We start from the raw sequence: 25,010 nt of genomic DNA, 5'->3' as shown, positions 1-25,010 counted from the left end.
ATAGTTGGTTTAGGTTTAATTGGACCCAAAAGGATGTAATGTAAGCACATTCTACAAAAAATCTTTTTTATTCTCACACAGGGAGACCCTTGATAAAGCACTCCGTGCGAAACATGTCGGGTCTGACTCCCGGGTTCAGCTGAGATAAGTATTAAACAGCTAAGCAGATGTATACTTAGCAATAATATGAAGCTAAAAATATTTAAATTATCCAAAAGAACTATATCTATTTAAGAAAGCAACATATAAACTACAACATTAAAAAGAGAAATTGAAATGAACACTAAAACAAATCTAACAGACAGCCAATGATGGAAAGCCACAGTGAACTTCCCACAGTATAAAATTACTACAGTGGTGGAGAGGTGGGGCTGAGGCGTCTGTATAAAAACTATATAGTGATATTTAAAAACTGTATAGTGATACTACATGAATCCAGTATTTATTAAGAAAGTCTATATCTATTTCTGGATTTAAAGACTAGTGCCATTAATATTGAACTACAAGTAAAATACAGGCTGGGATTTGAACCCTCAAAGCCCAGAAGATTGGTAGAGTGCCTTTCCTCACTGAGCTACAGCACCTATTGCTCCAATGTCTCTGGCTCCCTTGTCATATCATATCTTAGTGAAGTGCTAAGGGAAAGGGAGTTTAGCTATAATGTCATAGTAGGCTGAGACAAAAGAGTGGTAGCTCAATGGTTAAAAGCGCTGCTTTCACTGAGCCCCAAACCCATATTCCCAAGTGTGCTTGAATGCATGTGAGGTGGAGCTCCATTTTTCTCACACGCTAATCTTCATTCTAAGCACTGTACTAATGGATATATGACTGCAAGTAATCTGTTCCGTTTAGGCGTCATACCCGGAAAAGTGGTGTTTTTTTGCCCTTACCGATCAGCGTCATTTGTGCTGCAATTCTTTAATACATATTTGATATTTGTTTTCTACTTGAAAACCTTCCAAATCTTTAGGCATTCCTTTGCTTAAACTTATTTGAGTTCATCCTGATATGATAGCTAATGAGCATAGACAGCTCAGTCAAGTATGATATGAAAGGGTGGTGAGATGGACCTAAGTAGAAGCAGCTGTAGCTCTATGTGTTAGGAGCCAGCCTGTGCTCCTAACATCCAGAGGTTGTGAGTTCTACACCCAGCACATCTTTTAATTGTGGCATACTACTTTGAAGGTGCAGATTGATGAGGTCACAATGAGGTCAGTTTTGTGCAACTGAAGACCTCCATTTTGCAATGAGGGAAGCTGAATGTTAAGGTGTGTATCTGTTTATTCTCTTTTTAAGTGCTGATAATGTGTGCTGATTTTTCTTTGCTTTCAAAAGAGAGCCGATTGCAGTGCTGTTTGTTGAGAAAAAAAAGGGGTTGTAAAAGCCATGTGTAAATTATATTATTGTTTGGGCAGAAATGTGGTTTGTTATCCATGCAATATAATGTGTTCCATTGACATTATATTTATTAGGACAGAGAAAAGATGAAAATTACCTATTCAAACTCACTATTGGAATTATTGATGAAAAAACACAGCAAACGTCTGCCTCGCGTCTAACAAAGAGCCGCAATTACGAAAGTTGAAACGGCATTGAAATCCAAGTTAGACCAGGGTTTCTTACGTCTACATAATACACGATATTTAGACGCAGGTGTTCGCTCAGATAGCGCCTATCTAGCGTCCCCATTTGGCACGCCCACGGAACGCCCACGTCCAGAGCTGGAGACGGGACTATGCTTTCTATAGACGTCAGTCCATCAACTACCTCTTAGGGACGTCTATGTGTCGTTTATTTCCCAATTAACATTAATTAAGACCCTTAACTCCGTAATTATTCACTTACTTCTGACGTCCAAAGCACGCCTAAGGTAAACGCAGTAATAGAGAATTTACCCCTCAATGTCTTCTTGAAATGGTCGAGATGAAGCCTGCGATGCTGTTCAACTCCTTGCAACGAGGCCTCACACTGCACCGGGTCTGTGGTGATGCTAGTGGCAAAGTCATCCCCCCTTTTACAAAGCCACACTAGCAGCTACCATGCATCAATGGCCCCAAAACCCTTTAAATCTCTATGGGCTTCAGGGTAGTTACCATAGTGGCCCGCGCTAAACAACTTCATAAAAGAGGCCCTCAGTTATCAGTTCACTCATTTGTGTCATTTTTTCGACAACCCTAACAGGTCAAATTGTCTATATATAGCACATACAGAGCATGATGTGAATTTTTGCCTGTCTGGTAATATAGGGAAGGGGAGCAGAATACTAGTTTGGTTGAAGGGATCAAACAAATCTTACTCTAGGCCTGCCTCAAACTCTCTAACTGGTGTAGGATAGGGCTGGGGAGGGCATCAATGGGAACTCCACTAACTTGGAACATGAGGATGCTACTGGCCAGACTTTATGGTAGATATCCTGTAAATCGGATGGTTGGATAGGCTGGAGTGATCTTGGATGGCAACTTCAGCATTTGGAACCTAGGACTATACCAGGTGGACTTTACAGTCTATTTTCCAGAAATATCAAAGAAGAGACATTAGAAAATGACATGTGGACAAATATGTCCCTGTCCCCGCAGGAACTCAATTTCCCCATCCCGATCCCCGCGGGTTTTGTTACTGTCCCTGTCTATGCCCCATTCCTGTAAGCTCTGTCTTAACTGCACAAGCCTCAAACACTTATGATTTTTAAGCATTTGAGGCTTGTGCAGATGAAGACAGAGCTTGCAGGAATGGGGCAGGGGCAGGAAAAAAACTCGCAGGGACGGGGTAGGAAAATGAGTTCATGCGGGGACAGGGAAAAATGTGTCCCCGTGTCATTGTCTAGAGACAAGTTAATTTAATCATTAATTTTTAATGGATATAATTAATGGGCAGACTGGATGGACCATTCAGGTCTTTATCTACCATCGTTTACTATGTTACTATGTTCATACAGTGTTGGACAAAATATTGGTTATACTCTGGCTCCAGCGATCACCATCATTCTGCTGCCTCTGATACAGTAGGTTCCAAGCAGTGACTTACATCTTCCTCCTCCATAACATGTACTGTAGCTAGATATAGTAGAATCCCAGTTAACCGGTACTCAACCAACCGGCCAAAGAAAAAAAAGAATCATCCTCCCTCCATCCCCTGAAGCAGCAGTGGCAGCACTGTAAATAGACTGTTTATGACCAGCCCCGGCAGGGCCTTTCTTCTGCCACGTCACCTCTGATGCGGTAGGGGAAAGGCCCTGCTGGGACTGGCCAAAGCAGCCTGTTTATAGCACTGCCTCTGCTGTCCGGCTGTCGCTGCTGCTTTGGAAGAGCCGCAGGTAAGAGATACTAGCTCTACAAAGTGGTCAATCCAGGTTACTAGTACCTGGAAAACCCCATATAGTAGCAACATTCCATGCTACACTCCAAGGCAAGCAGTGGCTTCCCCATGTCTGTCTCAATAACAGACTATAGACTTTTCCTCCAGGAAATGGCACAGGGAAACAATGCTAAAAATTAGAAATGAAGATGGAATATAAGGTAAATGGGAAACAAGCAAAGGAGAAGGATGAAATGTGGAACTCAAGTGATAATGCATAAAAGAGGGTTGGAAGTCTCATGGGTATATTGCAAATAAATTGACTCAGAAACAACTTATTCAATTAATTTGGACACAGTTGTTGATAGTATGCTTGTACAAAAAGCCAGATTATAGACCAGACAGAGATCAGGCATATATGGCCCGCTTGGTCTCAATCTTTTAATGTGATAACAGAGGGATTTGGTGAATCAGTTGGAGAAGGAACAACCAAGAGTTTAAACTACAAGGATCTCAATCTGTATTTGGAGTAGCAGTGTCTTTTATTTTGTTTTTTCTTTTTTGTAGTAACCTTTGGCACAGTTGCTGTCTCAATTAGAGGGTCAAGGCAAGCAGCATCTACAGTAGAGAGAGCTTCTCGGTTAACATCAACTTTTAGTGCGAGTGAACGACCAAATAATTGAAGGAAAGCAGAACTTCTTTTTGGAAGAGTAACATAATTTCAAAGAAGCAGTGGCCTGCTGTTCAGGTTCCAGCGTGGCAGCTTGTGAAGATCTGCCAGTGGATTTATGAACAATTCATAAATGTGTTTTATGGACAGCTGTTAGAATGTGCAGGGCACCATTCATACTGTCAGTTTAAACTTGCTAGAGGGTTATTGCCAGGTCATGCAAGCATTATGAGCCATAGTGCACATAAATTTTGAGGCTGTACATCTGTACTTCTGTTTTTGTGTTTTAGACGTAATAGCTCTATGTAGTACTGGCTGTGCTAGGTGCTTAAGGGTTAATAAATCTGATAGCCAGGTGTGGACTGCAAGTGGGCTGTCTCATATGCTTTAATGTGATATCTCACAATTGGACAAGGGCTGATCCTAGCCATAGATGACAACCTGTACTGATTTTCCACTTTCTGTTCCTTGGGCCTGCAGTTGCACTCCATTTTTGTGTTTCATGCTCTCTCTGCAATTCAGCAAAATATTAAGTGTGAGTTGTGTGACTGTGCATTCAAGAGTGAGCATGTGGTTCATTAATGAGCCTTACAAATGCTTATGGGTGTGATAGTATGTGATGATCTCAACTTTTCAAATGTTAATGTGGACTAAATTGATAGCAATATACACTAAGGGGCATTATTATCAATGTGGGCTACCATAAAGATATGTTTATTTTACCATTATAGCACTGAGGTTAACAGTAGCCCTCATTGATAACCTGCCTCTTAATTGACTTGGGGGGTAGTTGTCAACATGGGCTAATATAAATTGGGTTATTTTACCACAGTTGGGTTGTTTTTTCACAGGGTCCCAGTAAATGAGACCCTGTGCTAAAATAACCTGATTTGTGATAAAAGGTCATGTAGTAGTATAAAGACTATGGACTTTTCCTCCAGGAACTTGTTCAAACCTTTTTTAAACCCAGTCACACTAACTGGAGGAAAAGTCCATAGTCTGCCATTGTGACAAACATGAGAGAAGCCACTGCTTGCCCTGGGATCAGTAGCATGGAATATGGGTTTCTGCCAGGTACTTGTGGCCTAGATTGGCCACTGTTGGAAGCAAGATGGAGCATTGGTCTGACCCAGTATGGCTATTCTTATGTTCATAATATAGGAACAATCTTTTCCAGAGAAGGGAAAATGGTAAAACTAGAGGACATAAATTGAGGTTGTGCGGTGGTAGACTGAGGAGAGGGTGGTTAAGAACATAAGAATTGCCGCTGCTGGGTCAGACCCGGGGTTCATCGGGCCCAGCAGTCCGCACACGCGGCAGCCCTCTGGTCAAAGACCAGCGCCCTAACTGAGACTAGCCCTACCTGTGTATGTTCTGGTTCAGCAGGAACTTGTCTAACTTTGTCTTGAATCCCTGGTGGGTGTTTTCCCCTATGACAGACTCCAGCAGAGCGTTCCAGTTTTCTACCACTCTCTGGGTGAAGAAGAACTTCCTCATGTTCGTATGGAATCTAACCCCTTTCAATTTTAGAGGGTCTCTCTCGTTCTCCCTACCTTGGAGAGGGTGAACAACCTGTCCTTATCTACTAAGTCTATTCCCTTCAGTACCTTGAATGTTTTGATCATGTCCCCTCTCAATCTCCTCTGTTCAAGGGAGAAGAGGTCCAGTTTCTTTAATCTTTCACTGTACGGCAACTCCTCCAGCCCCTTAACCATCTTAGTCGCTGTTTTCTGGACCCTTTCGAGTAGTATCATGTCCTTCTTCATGTACGGCGACCAGTTTTGGACGCAGTACTCCAGGTGAGGGCGCACCATGGCCTGGTACAGCAGCATGATAACCCTCTCCAATCTGTTCGTGATCCCCTTCTTTATCATTCCTAGCATTCTGTTTGCCCTTTTTGCCGCCGCCGCACATTATGCGGACGACTTCATCGACTTGTCGATCAGACCTCCCAAGTCTCTTTCGTGGGAGGTCTCTCCAAGTACCGCCCCGGACATCCTGTATTTGTGCATGAGATTTTTGTTATGTACATGCATCACTTTACACTTATCCACATTGAACCTCATCTGCCATGTTGATACCCATTCCTCAAGCCTGATTATGCCACGTTGAAGATTTTACACAATCCCCCTGCGTCTTCACTACTCTGAATAACTTCGTATCGGCCACAAATTTAATCACCCCAACCATAACTCTGATTGAAGACTCAGACGTTCTACACACAATAGCGACTTCTAATGATCAAACTCAGGGTACATGAGTATTGGCTTCCAGAAGGACCAGTATACTGGGGTCCCTGCAAAGGATTGTTGTGCTGGCTGGAATAAATGGAGAGGAGACCTACCTAATGAGCTGGAAAGTGAATAGGAGCAGGCAAGGTCAAATAAAAAAGCAAAAACAATCAACTGCTCCTTGAATAATCTTCTGTTCAAAATTCACCGCTATTGCAAAACAGTAACCAAATCCACCCCCCTCAAAAAAAAAAAAAAAAAAAGTTGTAGTTTATTATTCATCTCTAACTGGGGAAATAATAGGTATGAGAAAATGAAAAATATATCAAGCTGTATTATGCTGACAAACTTGGTTTAGGAAAGGTCAAAAAGAAAATATGTGGGAGTGTGTGGCGCAGTAGTTAGATCTACAGCCTTAGAACTCTGAGGCTGTGGGTTCAAATCTCTCACTGTTCCTTGTGTCCCTGGGCAAATCACTTAATCCCCTCATTGCCCCAGGTAAGGAAATATGATAAAGTACCTGAATGTAAACCACTTAGGATAGATTAAATAAATGCTATCACCATTGGTGTACCAAGGGCGGGGCAGGGGGTGTGGACCATCCTGGGTGCCAGCCCAAGGGGGGTGCACAGCCAGCCCGGAACCTCCCACGCTACTCTAAATGGCACCTGCACCGCAGCACGGCTGCTGTTCTTATTCCAAAGCACAGTCAGCAGTCGCGCTAAAGTGCAGGAAGGTCCCGCGATGACTGCGTCTGCCGCCTCTGCTCTGGAAGACATAATTGACATCAGAGGGGGGTGGACTGGCACCCGCAGTCATCGCGGGATATTGCCACAACTCCCTGCATCTGCCGGCCCACCTCCTCTGACATCACATATGTCTTCCGGAACAGAGGCAGCAGAAGCAGTCATTGCGGGACCTTGCAGGCTTGGAGGGAGAGAAGAGCATAGAAGGGTGGTGGAGGGAGAGAAAGGGGGCAGATGCTGATGGACATGGTGTGCAGGGAAAGGGAAGAAAAAGGGGAGAGAGACATAAGGGGGAAGGATACTGAATGGAATTGGGTTGGAGGGAAAGAAAGGGGCAGATGCTGATGGAATTGGTGTGCAAAGAAAGGGGAGAGAGACATAAGGGGGAAGGATTCTTAAATGGATACTGAATGGAATTGGGTTGGAGGGAAAGAAAGGGGGCAGATGCTGATGGAAGTGGGGGTAAGGGAGAGGAGAGAGTGAAATACAAGACCATGGGGGTTTGGGAGAGGGAAGGGAAGAAGAGGAAAGGAGAAAGATGCAAGACCATTGGGGGAGGGAAGGGAAGAAGATGGATGCCAGACCAATGGGGGGTGAAGGGAGAGATGGAAGGGGGAGGCATAAAGTTTCTGGAATAGAAGGAGAGAAGATGCCATATAGAAGGGGCAGAGAGAGGGTAGACAGTGGATGAAAGGAAGAGAGTGACAAGAAGATGAGGAAAACAGAAACCAGAGAAGACAAGGTAGAAAAATTTATATTTATTTAATTTTTTGCTTTAGGGGAGATGCATCACTGTTTCTGTGGTGTTGTATTGTATGCAGAGTCCAGCTTCTTGGTGGTTCAATTTAACCTTTGTCTACTTATTTCTATTTTATCCCCCCTTTTACAAAACTGTAGAGCGTTTTTTAGCGCCAGCCGTGGTGGTAACAGCTCTGATGCTCAGAATTCTATGAGCGTCTGAGTTGTTACCACTGTGGCTATAAACCACACTACTGTTTTGTAAAGGGGGGAGGAGTTAGTTTGTGATTACATATTCCATACTAGGCGAAGGTGTTTTCTGTGTTCTGTGTGTTCGAAAGACATGGTTTTCTGTTAGAATCCACTGTGCAGGATTAATCTGTACTAGTCTGGCTTGTTTAGTTTTACAATGGGTGTATTTATGTTCTACTGCTCAGTGCAGTATGTAAGATGCTGCCTTTTCCTAGGTACACTCTTGTGTGACGTGTGGATTGTTACTAAAAATCATGTTTTTCATACAGATGGAGAGGGGTGTAAAAAAATGATGGACCCCGGATGTCACATATGCTATGTATACCACTGGCTATCACCCAAGTTTGACTCTTACACATACCGGTAGGTTTCATACAAAAGTTTATTTAAAATTTTCTATCCCACCCTAGAGGTAACCTTCAGGGCGGCTTACAATCTAAAACATATTAAAAAGTCACAATATACAAAATTATCCATACATAATGCAAAAGCACAAAAACTAAAAAAAGAAAAATAACATTAAGGATTTTCTTCTGCTTTCTATGATCCCCACAGCATTACCCATTATACCTGAGAATATGCATCAGAGAAAGGTTCTCCTTGAACTTATCTACTGAAGTTGTTGTTTTAAGGGCCAATGATATTGAATTCCAATACTTTGGACCGTTTACAGCAAAAATTACAAATCTTACATGTTCATGTCCAATATCTTTGTGTGATGGAATTATAAGCAACAGCATATTTAAAGATCTCAAATTCCTATCCATAAGGATTTAATAGCCATGCTAGATATAATGGCTCATCTGCTTTCAATACCTTAAGTGTACGATAATATGCCTCTGTGAGGAATTTCTCCTTTTTGGTAAATGAGGTTTTCTGGTACAGGTTTATAGTTTAAAAAATGCAGATATGATGCTGCAACCTATGTGGGAAAAACATGGCTAAAAAGGCACAGGAAATTCTTAGTTCTTGAATTTCAACTGAAATTAACATGTGGTGGAGGGAAGGGGAGCCAAGGAAGAAAGGGCGAAATATGTCAACTATGATATTTTCTGCAAAGGCCATCAAATGACCAAAAATTAGGTAATGTAGTATGAAAACCGATAGCTTGCAGAAGAGAAATGTGGGTGAAAAACAGGGCAACTGAGGATAGCGTCACTTTATCAAAGGAGAATAAAAAAGATAATCCAATTTTGAGGGCTATCAAGATTAGATGCTGAGGTTCTCTGAGGAGAGGCAAGTTGACAGCATTGCTGCCGATAACTGTATCCCCATCCTGTGGTTCTCCTTCTGAGGGAAGGACTCTCTGCACCTCTATTCTGCTAGGTTGACACTGATTGATTACCATATTGCTTCTAAGGTAGCCTTCTGAGACTGCCTTCCAATAATGGCAGGTTCTCTGGTGACTTAAAGCCGTGTATTCCATTAGTCCTTCATAGGATCTTGCAGCTCTTTCTTTTAAATCTTGAACTTTCCTCTCTGTTCGTTTATGGAATCTGCCAGTTCTTCCTGAATTCTCTGCCCAGACATGTACAAGAGCTCCAGTCACACCTCTGGTTTTGAAAGCAGTAGCAAACACCAGATGCATGGGAACAGTGACTTTATGAAACAGAAAATCGACAACAGGGCAGTTATTGTATGAAGAGCAGACAACCACATTCACAATAATGTAAACACAGAAAGGATGATTTTCAGAGTAACTAAAAGGAGCAGCCCCAGCATCTAATCAGGTGCAAAAGTATTCTTAATGTATTGTACTTTTTAGATTTGTTTAACCAAATAAAAGTAGGCCTTCATGTACTAATCTTCATTATTGTGATTTAATCCATGTTGAATAATGAAAATTCCATTATTCTCAGTGGGACCTATTTAGTAATACAGTATTCGGACAGTTTTATAAAGGCATTGTCACACATATATGACAGTATAAGTACATATTAAGGTGTGGAGAAATCTGAGCTCAATGGGTTCAAGAGCAGAATTGTTCTGTATGCTAAACCCAGATTCATCATGGAATTAAAGTAGGGCATTTCCTTCTTTCTTTTTTGCAGATTGTGTACTAATTTATTTATTCAAGGTTTATTATACCACTTTAACAAGTAGGACATAGCAGTGTACAATACTAGTAAAATACATAGAGGTCCAGTTCAGTGGTGTACCAAGGGGGAGGGGGGTGTTCTGCCCCCGGTGCACACTCCAAGGGGATGCACAGCCGGTCACCCTCCCTATTCTGCCACTGCTGCTTTCCTTAACCAGCAGCAGCGGCAGTAAACTTCAAATCTGGGGTATCCACGGCCCAGCTTGTGCTCCAACCAGCGGGTGTTTAGTTTCTGGCTGGCTCCCCTGCAGCAGTTTTTCTACTCAAAGACGCAGCCATCGGCTCCTCGCGCGATCCACGGCTGCATCAGAAGCGTTCCCTCTGACATCATGACATCAAAGAGGCTTCCGACGCAGCCGCAGATTGCGCAAGGTGTTGATGCCCGCAGCTTTGAATGGAAAACTGGCTGTAGCAAGCAACCGGCCAGAAATGCTGTTGCTACACAGGGCAAGGAAGAGAAATGTTGCTGCTGCACAGGGAAGGGAAGGGGAGAGAGAAATGCTGCTGCTGCACAGGCAAGGGGGGGGGAGAGAAATGCTGCTACTGTAGCACCCAATTGGGGAGACAGAGGGAAGGAGGGAGAAGGAAGACAAGGGAGCAGGGCTGGATTAATCAATAAGCCCAATAGGCATGTGCCTAGGGCCCAAAACTGTGAGGGGGGTCCGCTGAAGAAGGATGACTCACCTTGCCATTTTTTAAAACAGCAATGGCCCCTTCCCGGCATCAACAGCAACGCCCCCCCCCCCCCACAGCAACAGCCCCCCCCCACAGCAATGGTAATGGATGACACCTTCCCCCCCACCCCCCCGCAGCAACAGCAATGTGGCCGGATCTGTTACAGGAAGGTCCCGTGATGACTGCTACTGACGGTCCATCCCCCTCCGACGTCACTTACTTGCTCCGGAAAAAGTGATGTCGGGTGGGATGAACCGGCAGAAGCAGTCATCGTGGGACCTTCGTGTAACAGATCCGGCCGCGTTGCTGTTGCTGCGGGGGGGGGAGGGGGGGCCCATTGCCGTTGCTGTGGGGGGACCGTTGCCATTGCAATGGAGGGGGGTCCGTTGCTGTTGCTGCGGGGGGCATTGCCATTGCTATGGGGGGCCATTGCCATGGGGGGGTAACCCATTGCCATCAGCTGTTCTAATGCTGCTTTCGGGCAGAGTCGGCAGCTGCAATGTTTGGAGGGGGAGAGAAAAAGGAGCATGGAAGGGTGGTTGAAGGAGAGAAAGGGGCAGGGTGGTATGGAAGGGTTGTGAGAAGAATGGTATGGAAGGGTGGTGGAGGAAGAGAAAGGGGGCAGGGTGGTATGGCAAGTTCTATTAAAGACTTGTTCAACAAATCTCTAGAGACGGGAGTGATTCCTGGGGTTTGGAGAATAGCGGATGTGATCCCTATTCATAAAAGTGGTCACAGGGATGAAGCAGGAAACTACAGGCCGGTGAGCCTCACTTCAGTTGTTGGAAAAATAATGGAAGTGTTGCTGAAAGAAAGGATAGTGTACTTCCTTGAATCTAATGGGTCACAGGATCCGAGGCAACATGGCTTTACAAAAGGTAAATTGTGCCAAACGAACCTGATTGAATTTTTTGATTGGGTGACCAGAGAGCTGGATCGAGGACATAGGCTAGATGTAATTTACTTAGATTTCAGCAAAGCCTTTGATATAGTTCCTCATAGGAGGCTTTGAACAAACTTGAAGGGCTGAAGTTAGGACCCAAAGTGGTGAACTGGGTTAGAAACTGGCTGTCGGAGAGACGCCAGAGGGTGGTGGTTAATGGAAGTTGCTCGGAGGAAGGAAGGGTGAGTAGTGGAGTCCCTCAGGGTTCGGTGCTGGGGCCAATCCTGTTCAATATGCTTGTGAGTGACATCGCTGAAGGGTTAGAAGAAAAAGTGTGCCTTTTTGCAGATGATACCAAGATTTGTAACAGAGTAGACACCAAAGAGAGAGTAGAAAATATGAAACAGGATCTGCAAAAGTTAGAGGAATGGTCTAATGCCTGGCAACTAAAATTCAATGCTGCATTTGGGGATTAATTACATTACATTAGTGATTTTTATTACGCTTGTACCTTGCGGTTCAAAGCGGATTACATAAGAAGAGAACTGGGCATTTCCAGGAGGGTACATTACATTGGAGAATACAGATTGAGGGTATAGACTTAATAATATTGGAAGATATTACATTACAGGTTACATTACATAGCAAGTATTCTGTTTCCTTACATTGGTAGATAGTCGGTTTCGGTAGGATAATTTAGGTTTCAGGTAGCTTTCTTGGCATTTTGGTTTTTTTTAAATTTTTTATTAATTGGTCGATAAAGGGGATGGTGTCAGGGAGTGAGCCGAGCATGGTCGGAGTAAGAGGGGAAGAGGAGAGGAAGGAACCATATATACTAGGAGGAGAGAAGCTGATATGCACAGATGGGGAGAGGGACCTTGGGGTGATAGTGTCCGAAGATCTAAAGGCGAAAAAACAGTGTGACAAGGCAGTAGCTGCTGCCAGAAGGATGCTGGGCTGTATAAAGAGAGGCGTAGCCAATAGAAGGAAGATGGTGTTGATGCCCCTGTACAGATCATTGGTAAGGCCCCACTTGGAGTATTGTGTTCAGTTTTGGAGACCGTATCTGGCGAAGGACGTAAGAAGACTTGAAGCGGTCCAGAGGAGGGCGACAAAAATGATAGGAGGCTTGTGCCAGAAGACATATGAGGAGAGACTGGAAGCCCTAAATATGTATACCCTAGAGGAAAGGAGAGACAGGGGAGATATGATTCAGACGTTCAAATACTTGAAGGGTATTAACGTAGAACATAATCTTTTCCAGAGAAAGGAAAATGGTAAAACCAGAGGACATAATTTGAGGTTGAGAGGTGGTAGATTCAAAGGCAATGTTAGGAAATTCTACTTTACGGAGAGGGTGATGGATGCCTGGAATGTGTTCCCGAGAGAGGTGGTGGAGAGTAAAACTGAGTTCAAAGAAGCGTGGGATGAACACAAATGATCTAGAATCAGAAAATAATATTAAAAATTGAACTAAGGCCAGTACTGGGCAGACTTGCATGGTCTGTGTCTGTATATGGCCATTTGGTGGAGGATGGGCTGGGGAGGGCTTCAATGGCTGGGAGGGTGTAGATGGGCTGGAGTAGGTTTTAACGGAGATTTCGGCAGTAGGAACACAAGCACAGTACCGGGTAGAGCTTTGGATTCTTGCCCAGAAATAGCTAGAGAGATTCTCCATTCTCTTCCCCTATCAACATGGCTTTAGACCCAGCTTCAGCACCGAGTCCCTCCTTGTCTCCCTAATATCAAAGGTGCAACAACTACATTCTCGAAACAAATTCGCTGTTCTGTTACAATTTTTGTCCTTTCTGCTGCTTTCGATGTCGTCCACCACGACATACTACTTTATCAACTTTCCGAGATAGGAATTGATTCCACCGTTCTTAACTGGTTTTCAAACTTCCTTCGCTCTCGCTCCTACACTGTCAACTCTAATGGCACCATGTCCACTCCTTGGTCTCCTTCTTGCGGAGTCCCTCAGGGATCACCCCTTTCCCCTATCCTTTTTAATATCTATATGTCCTCATTGAAGCTCTTCCAGCTGTCCCCCTTTGAAACAATATACACATACGCCGACGATATCCTTGTCCTTCTTGAAACAGACCAAAACCTCACTAACCTCCACGACAACATAACATCCTGCATAAGGAGACTCCACTCCTGGTCCCTCTCGGTACAGATGAAACTAAATGAATCAAAAACAAAATTACTCTGGCTTGGCCCAAAGTTAGAACACTTGCCCACCCTCTTCGCACTGCCCTCAGGCTCTGCCTTACACCTTGAGTTCTCAAGCAAGGTCCTCAGCATCATTATCGATTCCTCTCTCTCTCTCAACGACCACCTCAACTCCTTGACAAAATCATGCTTTTTCAGCCTCCACATGCTAAGGAAAGCAAGACCCTTCTTCCGCCAAAATCATTTCGCCATCCTTGTCCAATCCATCATCCTCTCCAAACTTGACTATTGTAATGCCATTTACCTTTGCTTAACAAAAAAAAGCCTCCAAAATCTCCAGCTTATTCAGAACACGGCAGCCAAGCTGATTTTTGCAAAACGTAAATCTGACCACATCTCCCCACTCCTGGCCAATCTTCACTGGCTCCCAGTGATCTCCAGAGTCCAATTCAAATGCTCTTGCCTGGCTTTTAAGATTATTCACGGCATCCTTCCTTCCCTAATCCCACTTTCTTTTAACTCCTCGTACCCCTACTCCACCAGGACCGCCCACAAATTAAAATTATCCTTCCCCTCTCTTCATGGTATTTTCCATGTAGGTAAACTAGGAAAATCACTTCTTTTCAAAATCACAGGTCTCTGGAATGACCTTACTATCCCGCTGCGGAACCTGAGCTCCATCCATTTATTCCGCAAGCAACTAAAAACCTGGCTCTTCTCTAACATGTAATTTCTTTTCCCTTACTTTCTCACTTGATTTATAAACTTATGTAAACCTTTTCCTACCCTTTCTCATTTTAAGTTCTTGTAAACCATGCCGAGCTCTACTTCCGTGGGGATGATGCGGTATATAAACTTAAGGTTTAGTTTAGTTTAGAACACTTTTATATATGCATGGGAAGGGTTCAGAGATAAAGTCCTGGGTAAGTAGGTGGGAAGAGAAGGAAGGGGGATTTGTTCAGAGATGTTTAGGGGTTGCATAGAAGAAAAAACTGTGCACTGGTATGCTAATCTTTGTTTTGAATAAATAAAAAAAAAGAAATACAAGTGGAAATAAAGAAGTAAAGAAGAAAACAGATAAATGGAGGTGGGACATGGGCAGGGTAGGGGCGGGGCATGGGCAGGGTGGGGCGGGGCAGGGCCACGCTTTTGTAAAAGGGGTGTTAGGCACCTGAAATATAGGCGAGGGTTTTAAAGGCCTACATTTCAGGCGCCTAAGTTTTGGAGAATTGTGCTTAGCAGGACTTGTTACACTCTGCCCAGAGAAATGCCCACTTAGGCATTAGGTACCTATCTTTTATAGAATTATCACACAACGCCTATCACACAATTAATTTTTTTTTCACATTTATTGAGCCCAGTAAGAATTCCTATGAATGTCGGAGCAGCCTTAGAGCATTTAGCACTCCGGGCTGTAGTAGAAATCTCTATCACTGCTTAATAAAAGAGGGCCTAAGTTAGGCACCCTTTATAGAATCAGCCCCTGTATATATATATATATATATATATATATATATATATATATATATATATATATATATATAGGGTGCCCACAAAAACACTCCTTGATTTTAAATGGTTACAAAACCAAAAATTATTGGCATATTCTTTCACCTTTGAGATTACAGTTTCATCAACTCATACAGTTCATAGGGCATCTGTTGATTACATACACTTGATATGCGCCCCACTTGTTATTCGGCAAACACAGATGCGATAATTGAGCTTGGCCCAGACTCTCCGAAGCATATCCGGCATGATCGCGTTTATAGCGTCAGTGATGCGTTCCTGCAGATCATCCATAGTTGCGAGTAGTGGAGATACGCACACTCTGTCTTTCACGTACCCCCAAAGGAAAAAGTCACAAACAGCAATGTCTGGTGTTCTTGAGGACCACTTGAGAAACACCTGGTCATTTTGTCGCGTTGCATTGTCTGAAGGTTGTAACTTCTGCACCAATTGCAGCTTATAAGGGTGAAAGTGCAAGCAACTGTGCAAGCTAACCATGCTTTTAGGGACTTGTATTTGCTGTCATCTTATTTATAAACATATTACAATAATTTTTGATTTGTAGCCATTTAAAATTAAGGAGTATTTTTGTGGGCACCCTGTATATATATAAATGCCGTTTACAGTACTGCAGCTAACAGCTATATATATATATATAGAGAGAGAGCTGCATATATAACTGGAAGCACAAGAAGACTGGATTATTTATTTATTACATCTTTTTAAGGAAATCTCCCAAGACGGTGCACTATAAGTATAAGCCAATTATAAACAATAAACAATTACAGCAGTAAAAATATTCAAATTACAATACAAAGTATGGCTTAGTATGGTGGTATGCTACATTTCAATCAGGGCCAGCTCAAGATGTATTGAAGCCCTGAGCCAACTTGCTTTAGTGGCACCCCTTTTCCCCATGGGTTTGGCACCTCTCCCCTCCACCGGTCCAGTTTCTCTTCCTCCCTCCTTTCGTTGGGTTGGCTGAAGGCAGCCTGTCATGCTATTGCTGCTTGGAGGGGTGAGAGGTGAGAGAGCAGTACTGGACCTACAGGAAGGGTGAAGACAGAAGGGGAGAGATCAGACTAGGAGGGGGGAAGCTTATCTGTAGACCAAGTAAGGTCAGAGGTTGGGTGTTTTTGTGCCCTTAATTGCTGGTGTCCTGGGACAGAGCCTCACCTGACCCTGAGTACTGTGAATGAGGTGGTAACCCTGCCTAGCTAATCTCTAAAGTGCCAAAATGCTCAGTTCCAAGAGCCAAACTTTTAGACTAATCTTAGATTTCTCAAATCCCTGTCCTGTTGCAGCACTACTTTCAGTGGGTAGAAGCAAAAACAACAGCTACTAGAGACTGATTATGGGATTAAAAAAAAAAAAAAAAAATCAAAACTAGAAGTGACCAACTCTACCAATTCATTTTCATACAGTGGCAGACCTACCCCACCCCCCAAAAAAAAACAAACCCCAAATCGCGACCCTCCCCCCATTAAAACTTGTCTGGTAGCAGGGTGATTCCAACCCCCTTATCCCTTGTAGAGTTTGAAGCTGTAGTTGCCTCTCTTGGCCAGAGGGGTCTCAGGGTAGTCCTGTCCCTTGTATTAGGCTACAGGGAGGCCGAGCTGCTGCAAGGAGAGAAAGTTCTAAATCCTGGTGCGCCTTTTGTTCATTTATTTTTTGAAACAAAAAAAAAAACAAGAGCAAAGGCAGAGTGAGGAAATCAATTAAATGCCAGAGGGAGCGCGAGCCCCAAAGAGCCTGGGCTTTCACCAAGAGCTGATGCATCCTCGGTAAGGGCATCGATGGCGCTGACTTCGCTTCTCCAGCTGCTGCTTGCTCGGCTCTGCTAGCGGGGGGCTGCTGCTGCCGCCGCCTCCCCCCCCCTCCCTTCAACTCCGCCACCTCCTCCTTCTGCCCGGCCGCTTCTCTCTCTCTCTATTGCAGCGGCTCAGGCGAGTCCGAGGCTTCTCCTCCGCCCTGCTCCTCTCCGGCCATGAAAAGCTGCTTTTGCATGAAACGGAGGGACGAGGTGCCGCGGGGAACAGTTAAGTCTGACTCGTAAAAGCCGTACTTCACCCCCCCCTTTGCTTTAAAAAAAAAAATAATAATAATGGCAGTCGGAAGCCCACAGTCTGTGTGAGTTAATAAAATAGTGAACCTGTGTGAGAGGAAGGGGGAGGCCTGGCAGGGCTAGGGCTGCAAATTACACTAAATGCTGCTCTTTTTTTTTTTTTTCCTTCTTCAATATTTCCTTAATTTCAGTAGTAGGAGAGGTTTCATCTCTATTAATCCGGGGCAGATAAACGTTGTAGCGATACAGGGTGGCATTCTTAATTTACATTGCACTGAAACAAAAAAGAATGTCCGTTTTTATTTTTTTTTTTCCCTTTCTTGTTTTGAGGGGAGGGAATAGGAGAGATCTTGGATTTATTTTTGTCGTTGAAAGCTAGCTCAGCTATATTCCTCACAAGTTGTTATGGATCCTTTGTCTAATTTTCTGAGGCTGTGAAATAGGGTGGGCCGCAGAGGCCAAGGCCCCACCAATATTTTGATAAACCCAGTATTAGCGAAAGTGTGAGGTTTTTTTTTTTTTTTTTTGGGGGGGGGGGGGGCAGGGCTGGAGATTGGTTTCCTTGGTCCTTTCAGCTGCCCCTCTAATCTATATCTAGGTTTTAATCGGTAATGGCCAGAACACAATCTCTACATCCATTAGTACAAAGCCAGGAGCTCCATAACATGATAAAATGACAGGAAAAAATATATATATTAGCACGTTATTAGGCCTGCTCGCTATTTTATAAGTGGCACAAAGAAATGGATTATATAAACAGAGCAAAACTTGTATTAAAACTCCTTGGGAGCCAGATTACTACCAGATATTATCATGTATGCAGGAGAGGAAAGAACACTTCTTTACATCTAGTTGATGTATGCTGTCTTTTCTCTCCCTTCCCCCCCCTTTTCTCCATCTTTTGAAGGCTTTTACTATGGCAGTAGTTTTGGTGTTCTGGTTGGTGGAGGGAATATTAGAAAGCACAGCTATCCAGGGAGGCCTTTTATAGGCCCTGTGGGTGCCTCTAGAAGCACTTTAACTGTCAATTCACCCTTCCTCTCACACCACTTTTGTAATGTATCCAAACCTCATATTGATGAACCTGTAGGCTGCCACCCCCTCCCTCCTGCTTCTCCTGTGGAATATAATTAAGTTTACATAGAAAAATGGCAGTGCTACACTTTTTCTGACTTCTCTTCCTCCCTTCAAATAAGTGTTGTTATGGAGATAGATCAAGTGAATTTTCAGTTGTCTTAAATTAGGCTTGCCCAATTTCAGTCCTCAAGGGCTGCAAACAGGCCAGGTTTTCAGGATATCCCTACTGAATATGCATATGAGAGATTTGCTATCCACTACATCCACTGTATGCGGATCCATTTTGTGCATATTCAGAAGGTATATCCTGAAAACTTGCAGCCCTCCGGTCCTGAACTTGGACAAGTGCGCCTTAAATGGTTTGCTGTGCATCATGTGTGTGGTATTAGCCACAGCAAAGAGGTGTTCTGGGGAAAGGGGTAGAGGAGTGAGGTAAGCATGATTGGAAGCTGTACCTGTATTTCATTTAAAAAAACAAACAAACCTATAGTTCAGGGATGGGCAACCTAGGTCCTCGAGGGCCGCAACTTAGGTTTTCAGGCTTTCCCCAATGAGTTGAGTGGTGCTTAGATGGCAGCTCTGGTGGTTGAGAACTACGGCTGGTACTGGGCAGACTTGTATGGTCTGTGTCCTGCAATTGACAATATGGTTCAGATAGGCTTGAGTGGTCTTCGTTGGCAACTCATGTAGTTGGAACCTTAAGGTCAGTGCCGGATGGACTTCTATGGTCTATGTTCCAGAAATGCCAAAGAAAGACAATTTAATCATGAATTGATAATGAGTGTGACCGTTAGGCAGACTGGATGGACCGGTTAGGTCTTTTTCTGCCGTCATTTACTAAGTTACTAAGATCTATGTGCATACAATGGAGGCAGTGTGTGCAAATAGATCTCATATATACTCATTGTGGAAATCCTGAAAACCTGGCTGGGTTGCGGATCTCGAGGACCAAGGTTGCCCACCCCTGCTATAGTAGATATGTCATCATCAAATATAATTTGCTCAGTACATATGTGGTATGTTGGCTTTCAATCCATTGGGATTTTCTATCCTTTTTTTTCATACACACTTGGGGCCCATTTTACAAAGCCACAGTAGCAATTATCCCGTGGCAAATGCCCTGAAGCCCGTTCAGTTCCTATGGGCTATGGTGCATTTGCTGTGGGAGAACTGCTGCTGCAGCTTTGTAAAAGGAGTCCTTGGTGTATAAACATCCTTTTGTCCTTGTATTTTAGAGTATTTTGAGATGTCTTTGACCTGGTAACTTGATTCCAAATTCTACATCCCATTTAAAATGGGGACAATAATAGTTTATAGTTTATTATTTGTATTCTGTCTTTATACAAGGTGGGTCACAACATCACATACATATCTTAAAACAATACAAAAGTAGAAAACACTCATACACTTCTCCCTCTGTATTCGCGATGGATGCGGGCGGAACATAGCCGCGAATATGGAAAAACCGCAAATAACTTTTTATATGTTATTCGTGGTTTTTTTGTTACAGCCAGCATTTTTACTAATGAAACCACGAATAACTACATCTGAAGGGCCGGCAGAGAAGCCAAACCATCAGGAATCATTCACCGTGCAAACTGCCCCAGCTTGTCTAGGAAAGCAAGCACTGAAACTCCGAGCTCCCCGAACCTCTGGTCTCCCTAGAAAAGGAGGATCAGGAGCTCAGTACGGCTCATCCTGGCCCCGGCTACTGCACTGGCACTCATCGGCCTACAGCCAGGGCCAAGGGGAGTCCACCCCAGAGACTGCCTCGCGCTTCTACGCTCTGCCAACAAACACTGACGAGCACCTTTTCTGTTCCGAGAGCTCTCCTAGCCAGTCCACAGTCTCTGTCCTGCATTTCCAGTCCCACCCACAGGCACAGCCCTGTGCCGCCAGGCCATTTCCCCAAGACCCAGAAGCTACAAATCCTGCCCTGCACATCAATCCTATGCCGTTGCTAGAGTTGCGGAGCAGGCGAAACCAGAAGAGCGGCTTTGGCATGCTTCTTTTGTAATTTCCAGTTTTGTTAATTTCCTTGCGCTAATCTATCTTGTCAAACAAAAGGGGAGGTGGAAGGAAAATTAAATGTGCACATACAAGATGAAAAATAGCAAATAAGCGAAACCGCGAATATGGAGGGAGAAGTGTGTATATACATACTGCAAGACTATCTGTGTACTATTATTATTACTATTAATTATTTCTAGAGTGCTACCAGACATACACATTGCTATTCATTACATTACATTACATTAGTGATTTCTATTCCGCTTGTGCCTTGCGGTTCTAAGCGGATTACATTAGAAGATGGCTGGCCATTTCCAGGCGATGACAATACAATTCTTTACATTACTTTACAAACTTTGCATACCTAACTTTCCATAACTTTTCGTACATAACTTTACCAAACTTTACGTGGAAATTACTTTGCATTACTTTACATTATCTTTATAGTACTTGCATAACTTGCATTAACTTTACATAACTTATCATACATAACTTTACAAAACTTTACGTGGAATTTCTTTGCATTACTGTACTTGCATAACTTACATTATATTATTTTACATAGCATAACTTTATATTACAGACAAGCAAGAATCTGTTTTAAGTTGTTATATTTGAACGTTTTGAGATATTTGGAGGAAACTGTGTTTCCAGATATGAATTGACTAATCGTCCATTGCGACTAGATTAGATGTTGCCTGTGGAGAGGAATTGCAGGAGGTTGCGAGGGGTGAGAGGATGATGGTAGATTATATTGTTGGGATGTGTTTTTTGAATAGAATGGTTTTGATATCTTTTCGAAACGCTTTATAGTCAGAAGTTGTGATCAGCAACTTGGATATGGTGGGGTCGATTTTCGCGGCCTGGGTAGCAAGTAGGTTGTCATATAGTTTTTTGCGTCTTGTGCCTTTGAGTGGGGGGTAAGTGAATGGGATCTGGGTTCTCCTTACTCTGGATGAGAGGTTTCGGTTTAGGCGGCTGTTTAAGTAGAGAGGTGCTGTTCCGTTTAATGCTTTGAATAATAAACAGTATAGTTTGAATTGGGTCCTTGCTCGTATCGGTAGCCAGTGTGAGTCGAGATACGAGCAAGGACCCAATTCAAACTATACTGTCATAAAGGAGACAGTCCCTGCTCGAGTGAGCTTACAGTCTAAACAATCAAGGCAGACAAACAGGATGCAAGGGTAGGGGTTACAGTTAGAGTAGATGGTTAAACTGCTGGCTAGGGTGATGGGTAGAGGAGGAGTAGGGTTATGAGTTGAAGGCTGTCTCAAAAAGGTGGGTTTTCAGCCTACTTATGAATAAGGGAAGGGGCACGGAGGACGGACTCAGGTAGTTTATTCTATTAATGTAAAAATGGGAATGCAAACTTTACTAAATTGGTGTTCAGAAGAGGGATTTGATTCTGCAAGGACCTTTCTGTTAGAAGTGGTTCCTTTGACAATTAGTTCCCAGGAAACTCAAATTGTACTGGAGAGAAACACAAAAGTAGAAGGTATAAAAATCCTAGCATACATTAACAAGAACTTCATCACATTAGTCTTTCAAAAGGGAAGATGAAATGATTACCAATCAACAAAGTCAGCATCATTGAGAGGCATATTTCATCTGGCAAAAAAAGATGTTGCTTCAACATTTTCTTAAATTGACATAAATCTTTCTGTTGTCAAAGATATGCTGAAAGCTTGTTCCATTCCATCGGCCCAACACAGGAGACAACACTTTTTCTAAATGTTTCATGCTGTAGAATTTTATGGGATGGAATAACCAAGTCAAAATGGCTGACAATGCTGTAATCTAGTTGAGACATATGGCACAACACAGTCCTGCAAATATATTGGCGATGATTGAGTCAGACTCGATATACCAACAACCTAATACTACTACTATTAATTATTTCTATAGCGCTACCAGGCGTACGCAGCATAGAGTCGCAATGAAGACAGTCCCTGCTCGAAAGAGGTTACAGTCTAAACATAAACAGGATGTCATGGATACAGTTAAGGGGAATGGTTAATCTGCTGGCTAGGTTGGTGGGCGGAGGGGAGTAGGGTTATGGATTGAAGGCCATATCAAAAAGGTGGGTTTTAAGTCTGCTTTGAATCAAGGGAAGGGGCTTGGTAGACAAACTCGGATAATTTATTCCAGGCATAGGAGCAGATGGATGAAAGGCATGAAATCTGGAATTGACAGTGGAGGAGAGGGGTACCGCTAAGAGCAGCTTGTCTGAGGAACGGAGTTCTCTGGTAGGTTTATAAGGAGAGAGAAGAGATGTTAAGGGGGAAGCAGAATGAACACACTTGTAGGTCAGCGATAGGAGCTTGAACTGTATGTAAAGGTGGTTAGTGAAGCGATTTAAGTAGAGGGATGACATGAGTGTAGCGAGGTTGGTATAAAATGAGTCATGCAGCAGAGTTTTGCACCGATTTGAAGGGGGAGAGGCAGCACTGCGGGAGACCAATTAGAAGTAGATTGCAGAATTCATACTTTGAGTAACTATCAGGAAAGGTAACATTATGTATTTATCATTGATCAAAGAAATTTTGAAGGGATACTGAGTTGAACATGGGAGGCTACAAACTACTAAATTTTACATTTTTATGAATAAATAATACATTAAGGGTGATGACAAAAAAAAATCTGAGGCCACCTCTTCAGTCCCTCAGGATCTCATATGGACCTTGCATGTAGGGTAAGCTAAAACAGTTAACATAGTTCTTAGATCAAGTAGCTAAAGATACACTATGAACCTTCATCATGGCCTCCTGAAAGTCAATCTTCTCTGTAGTCCCCAAGATCTAGTGGTTTTCACCCCATCTCTGCTCACCCCTCTCCCTACACTGGATCAGAAATCGGTGTTCCTGTTTCCTTCTAAATGTAGTAGTTTTTATTTCTTTGTTCTCTTAGGCTTCTGCGACGGGCGTCATGACTGTTGCTGTTGTCCTGATCTAGTCGCATCTGGGTAGGTAGAACAGACGTTTCAGCCATCGGGTTATGAAGAAAGCCACAGTATGATGGCTGAACCACCGTTTGCATCTATCCAGACATGGCGAGACCTGGCCAACAGCAGCAATTGTTTTTAATTCTTTGTCTGGGAAGCATCACATTCTGTCCAACGGTGGGGTTAATGCTTGTTAGACCTCAAAGAGCGCTTGTGGCTTTGATGCCCCATTTCATAAATTTTGTACTTTTGAGGCAAAAAGTCCAAGGTACTTCTTTTAGAATATTTTGCACTTAATGTTATTTTAAGGGAACACTTTTTTTCCTTTCCTTCTTTGAAATTGTAGGAAATTAGGTCCTGTAGGGAAAGGGTGTGCCACTGTCAGAATTCTGGAAGCAAAGTAGTCTCTCTGGGCATTGATAATTTGTTTGGCCTACTTTTTGTCTGCAGATCTAATCTGACTCATAGTAGATTTTGTTATGCGTTAAGTGTTTGTTTTAACTTCTGTGCATTTTACCATAGTTGCTCATAGTGGTGCATCACAGTGAACAATTCAACATACAGTAGTTGTTTATGGCACAGAAGACAAACAGTATTGCTGAATGCTGTGTCTACCTAACAGAAGAGATTAACATTAGCATTCGCACTTTATCATCTATCATTAACAGTCTGACTCACCCACAACTAAATAATCACACAACTCATATTAGTGGAAGAATCAATTTGGCCACAGCTTTATTAATTATCATAACTTCATCACAATTACAATACCATCCCCATCAAACCACCACAAACACCCAATGCAGTTTTCACACACCCCTCAAAGCTATTCGGTGACGAAACTAGCTCCATTTAATTTCTCAAACTATATAATATCTCAAAATCACAATACAATATACGTATATCAGAACCACAAACCCCCAATGTGGATTTCACACCCCCGGGGAGCTATCCGGTGACAAAATTAGCTCCATTTAATTTCTTAAACTGTATAATATCATCTCCAAATCAAAATACAATATGCAGTGGTACCTTGGATTACAAGCATAATCCGTTCCAGGAGCATGCTCGTAATCCAAAATGCTCGTTTATCAAAACGAGTTTCCCCATAGAAAATAATGGAAACTCGTTTTGATATGTTCCACCCCTCACCCCCCCGATAACCGGCATCGCTCCCCCCGCTCGCAAAGGCTCCCTCGCTCCAACCGGCACCCCCCTCCCGCGTGAACCGGCCCTCCCGCCCGAACAACTTAAACTTACCCCCCCGTCTAGCGCAGGCAAAAGATCGTGTGCCTAGAAGATCTTCCGGCTTCCGCTTCTGCCTGCCTGCCTTGAGCATGCATCTGCGCATGCTCAATGACTTCTAATTCTCCCTCTCGCCGAGATTCTCGCATCTTATAAAACATAGAAATATCCACATATCCACACTCTGATAATCAGAGACAAAAACCTCCTGTAACCAAAACTATCACAAATTATCAACATTTTCATAAAGTCCCCCCTTATAAACTCCAAAATCTATTAGAAGCTCCTTACACCCAAATGCAACTAATCAACACAGTAGTAATGCCTGCACAGGACACCAAAGAAGCTGTTACAATCTGGAAGAAATGAAACATAACCCAATAACCAGCAGCAGATTGCTA

At 43.2% G+C, this 25,010-nt stretch overlaps 1 protein-coding gene across 6 annotated transcripts in view; it reads left to right on the top strand.

The window, feature by feature from the left end:
- Positions 1–16,778: 16,778 nt before the first annotated feature.
- MVB12B (multivesicular body subunit 12B) overlaps positions 16,779–25,010 on the top strand; it is a 305,040-nt gene continuing 296,808 nt past the window's right edge. Inside the window, exon 1 of one of the 6 annotated variants that reach the window (XR_004540855.1) lies at positions 16,779–17,055. Coding sequence is in view for 3 of the 6 variants with exons in the window: in XM_033960797.1 (XP_033816688.1) it covers positions 17,259–17,309 (51 nt within the window). In the remaining 3 variants the exon portion in view is untranslated. Of the gene's footprint in view, positions 17,056–17,084; positions 17,310–17,382; positions 17,402–25,010 lie in introns of those variants that run through there. The other 5 variants (XR_004540854.1, XM_033960797.1, XM_033960796.1 and 2 more) reach the window with 5 other exon arrangements.

Source organism: Geotrypetes seraphini, chromosome 10 (genome assembly GCF_902459505.1).
Source record: "Geotrypetes seraphini chromosome 10, aGeoSer1.1, whole genome shotgun sequence".
Lineage (NCBI taxonomy): Eukaryota > Metazoa > Chordata > Amphibia > Gymnophiona > Dermophiidae > Geotrypetes > Geotrypetes seraphini.
This window is presented reverse-complemented; position numbering and strand designations above follow the sequence as displayed.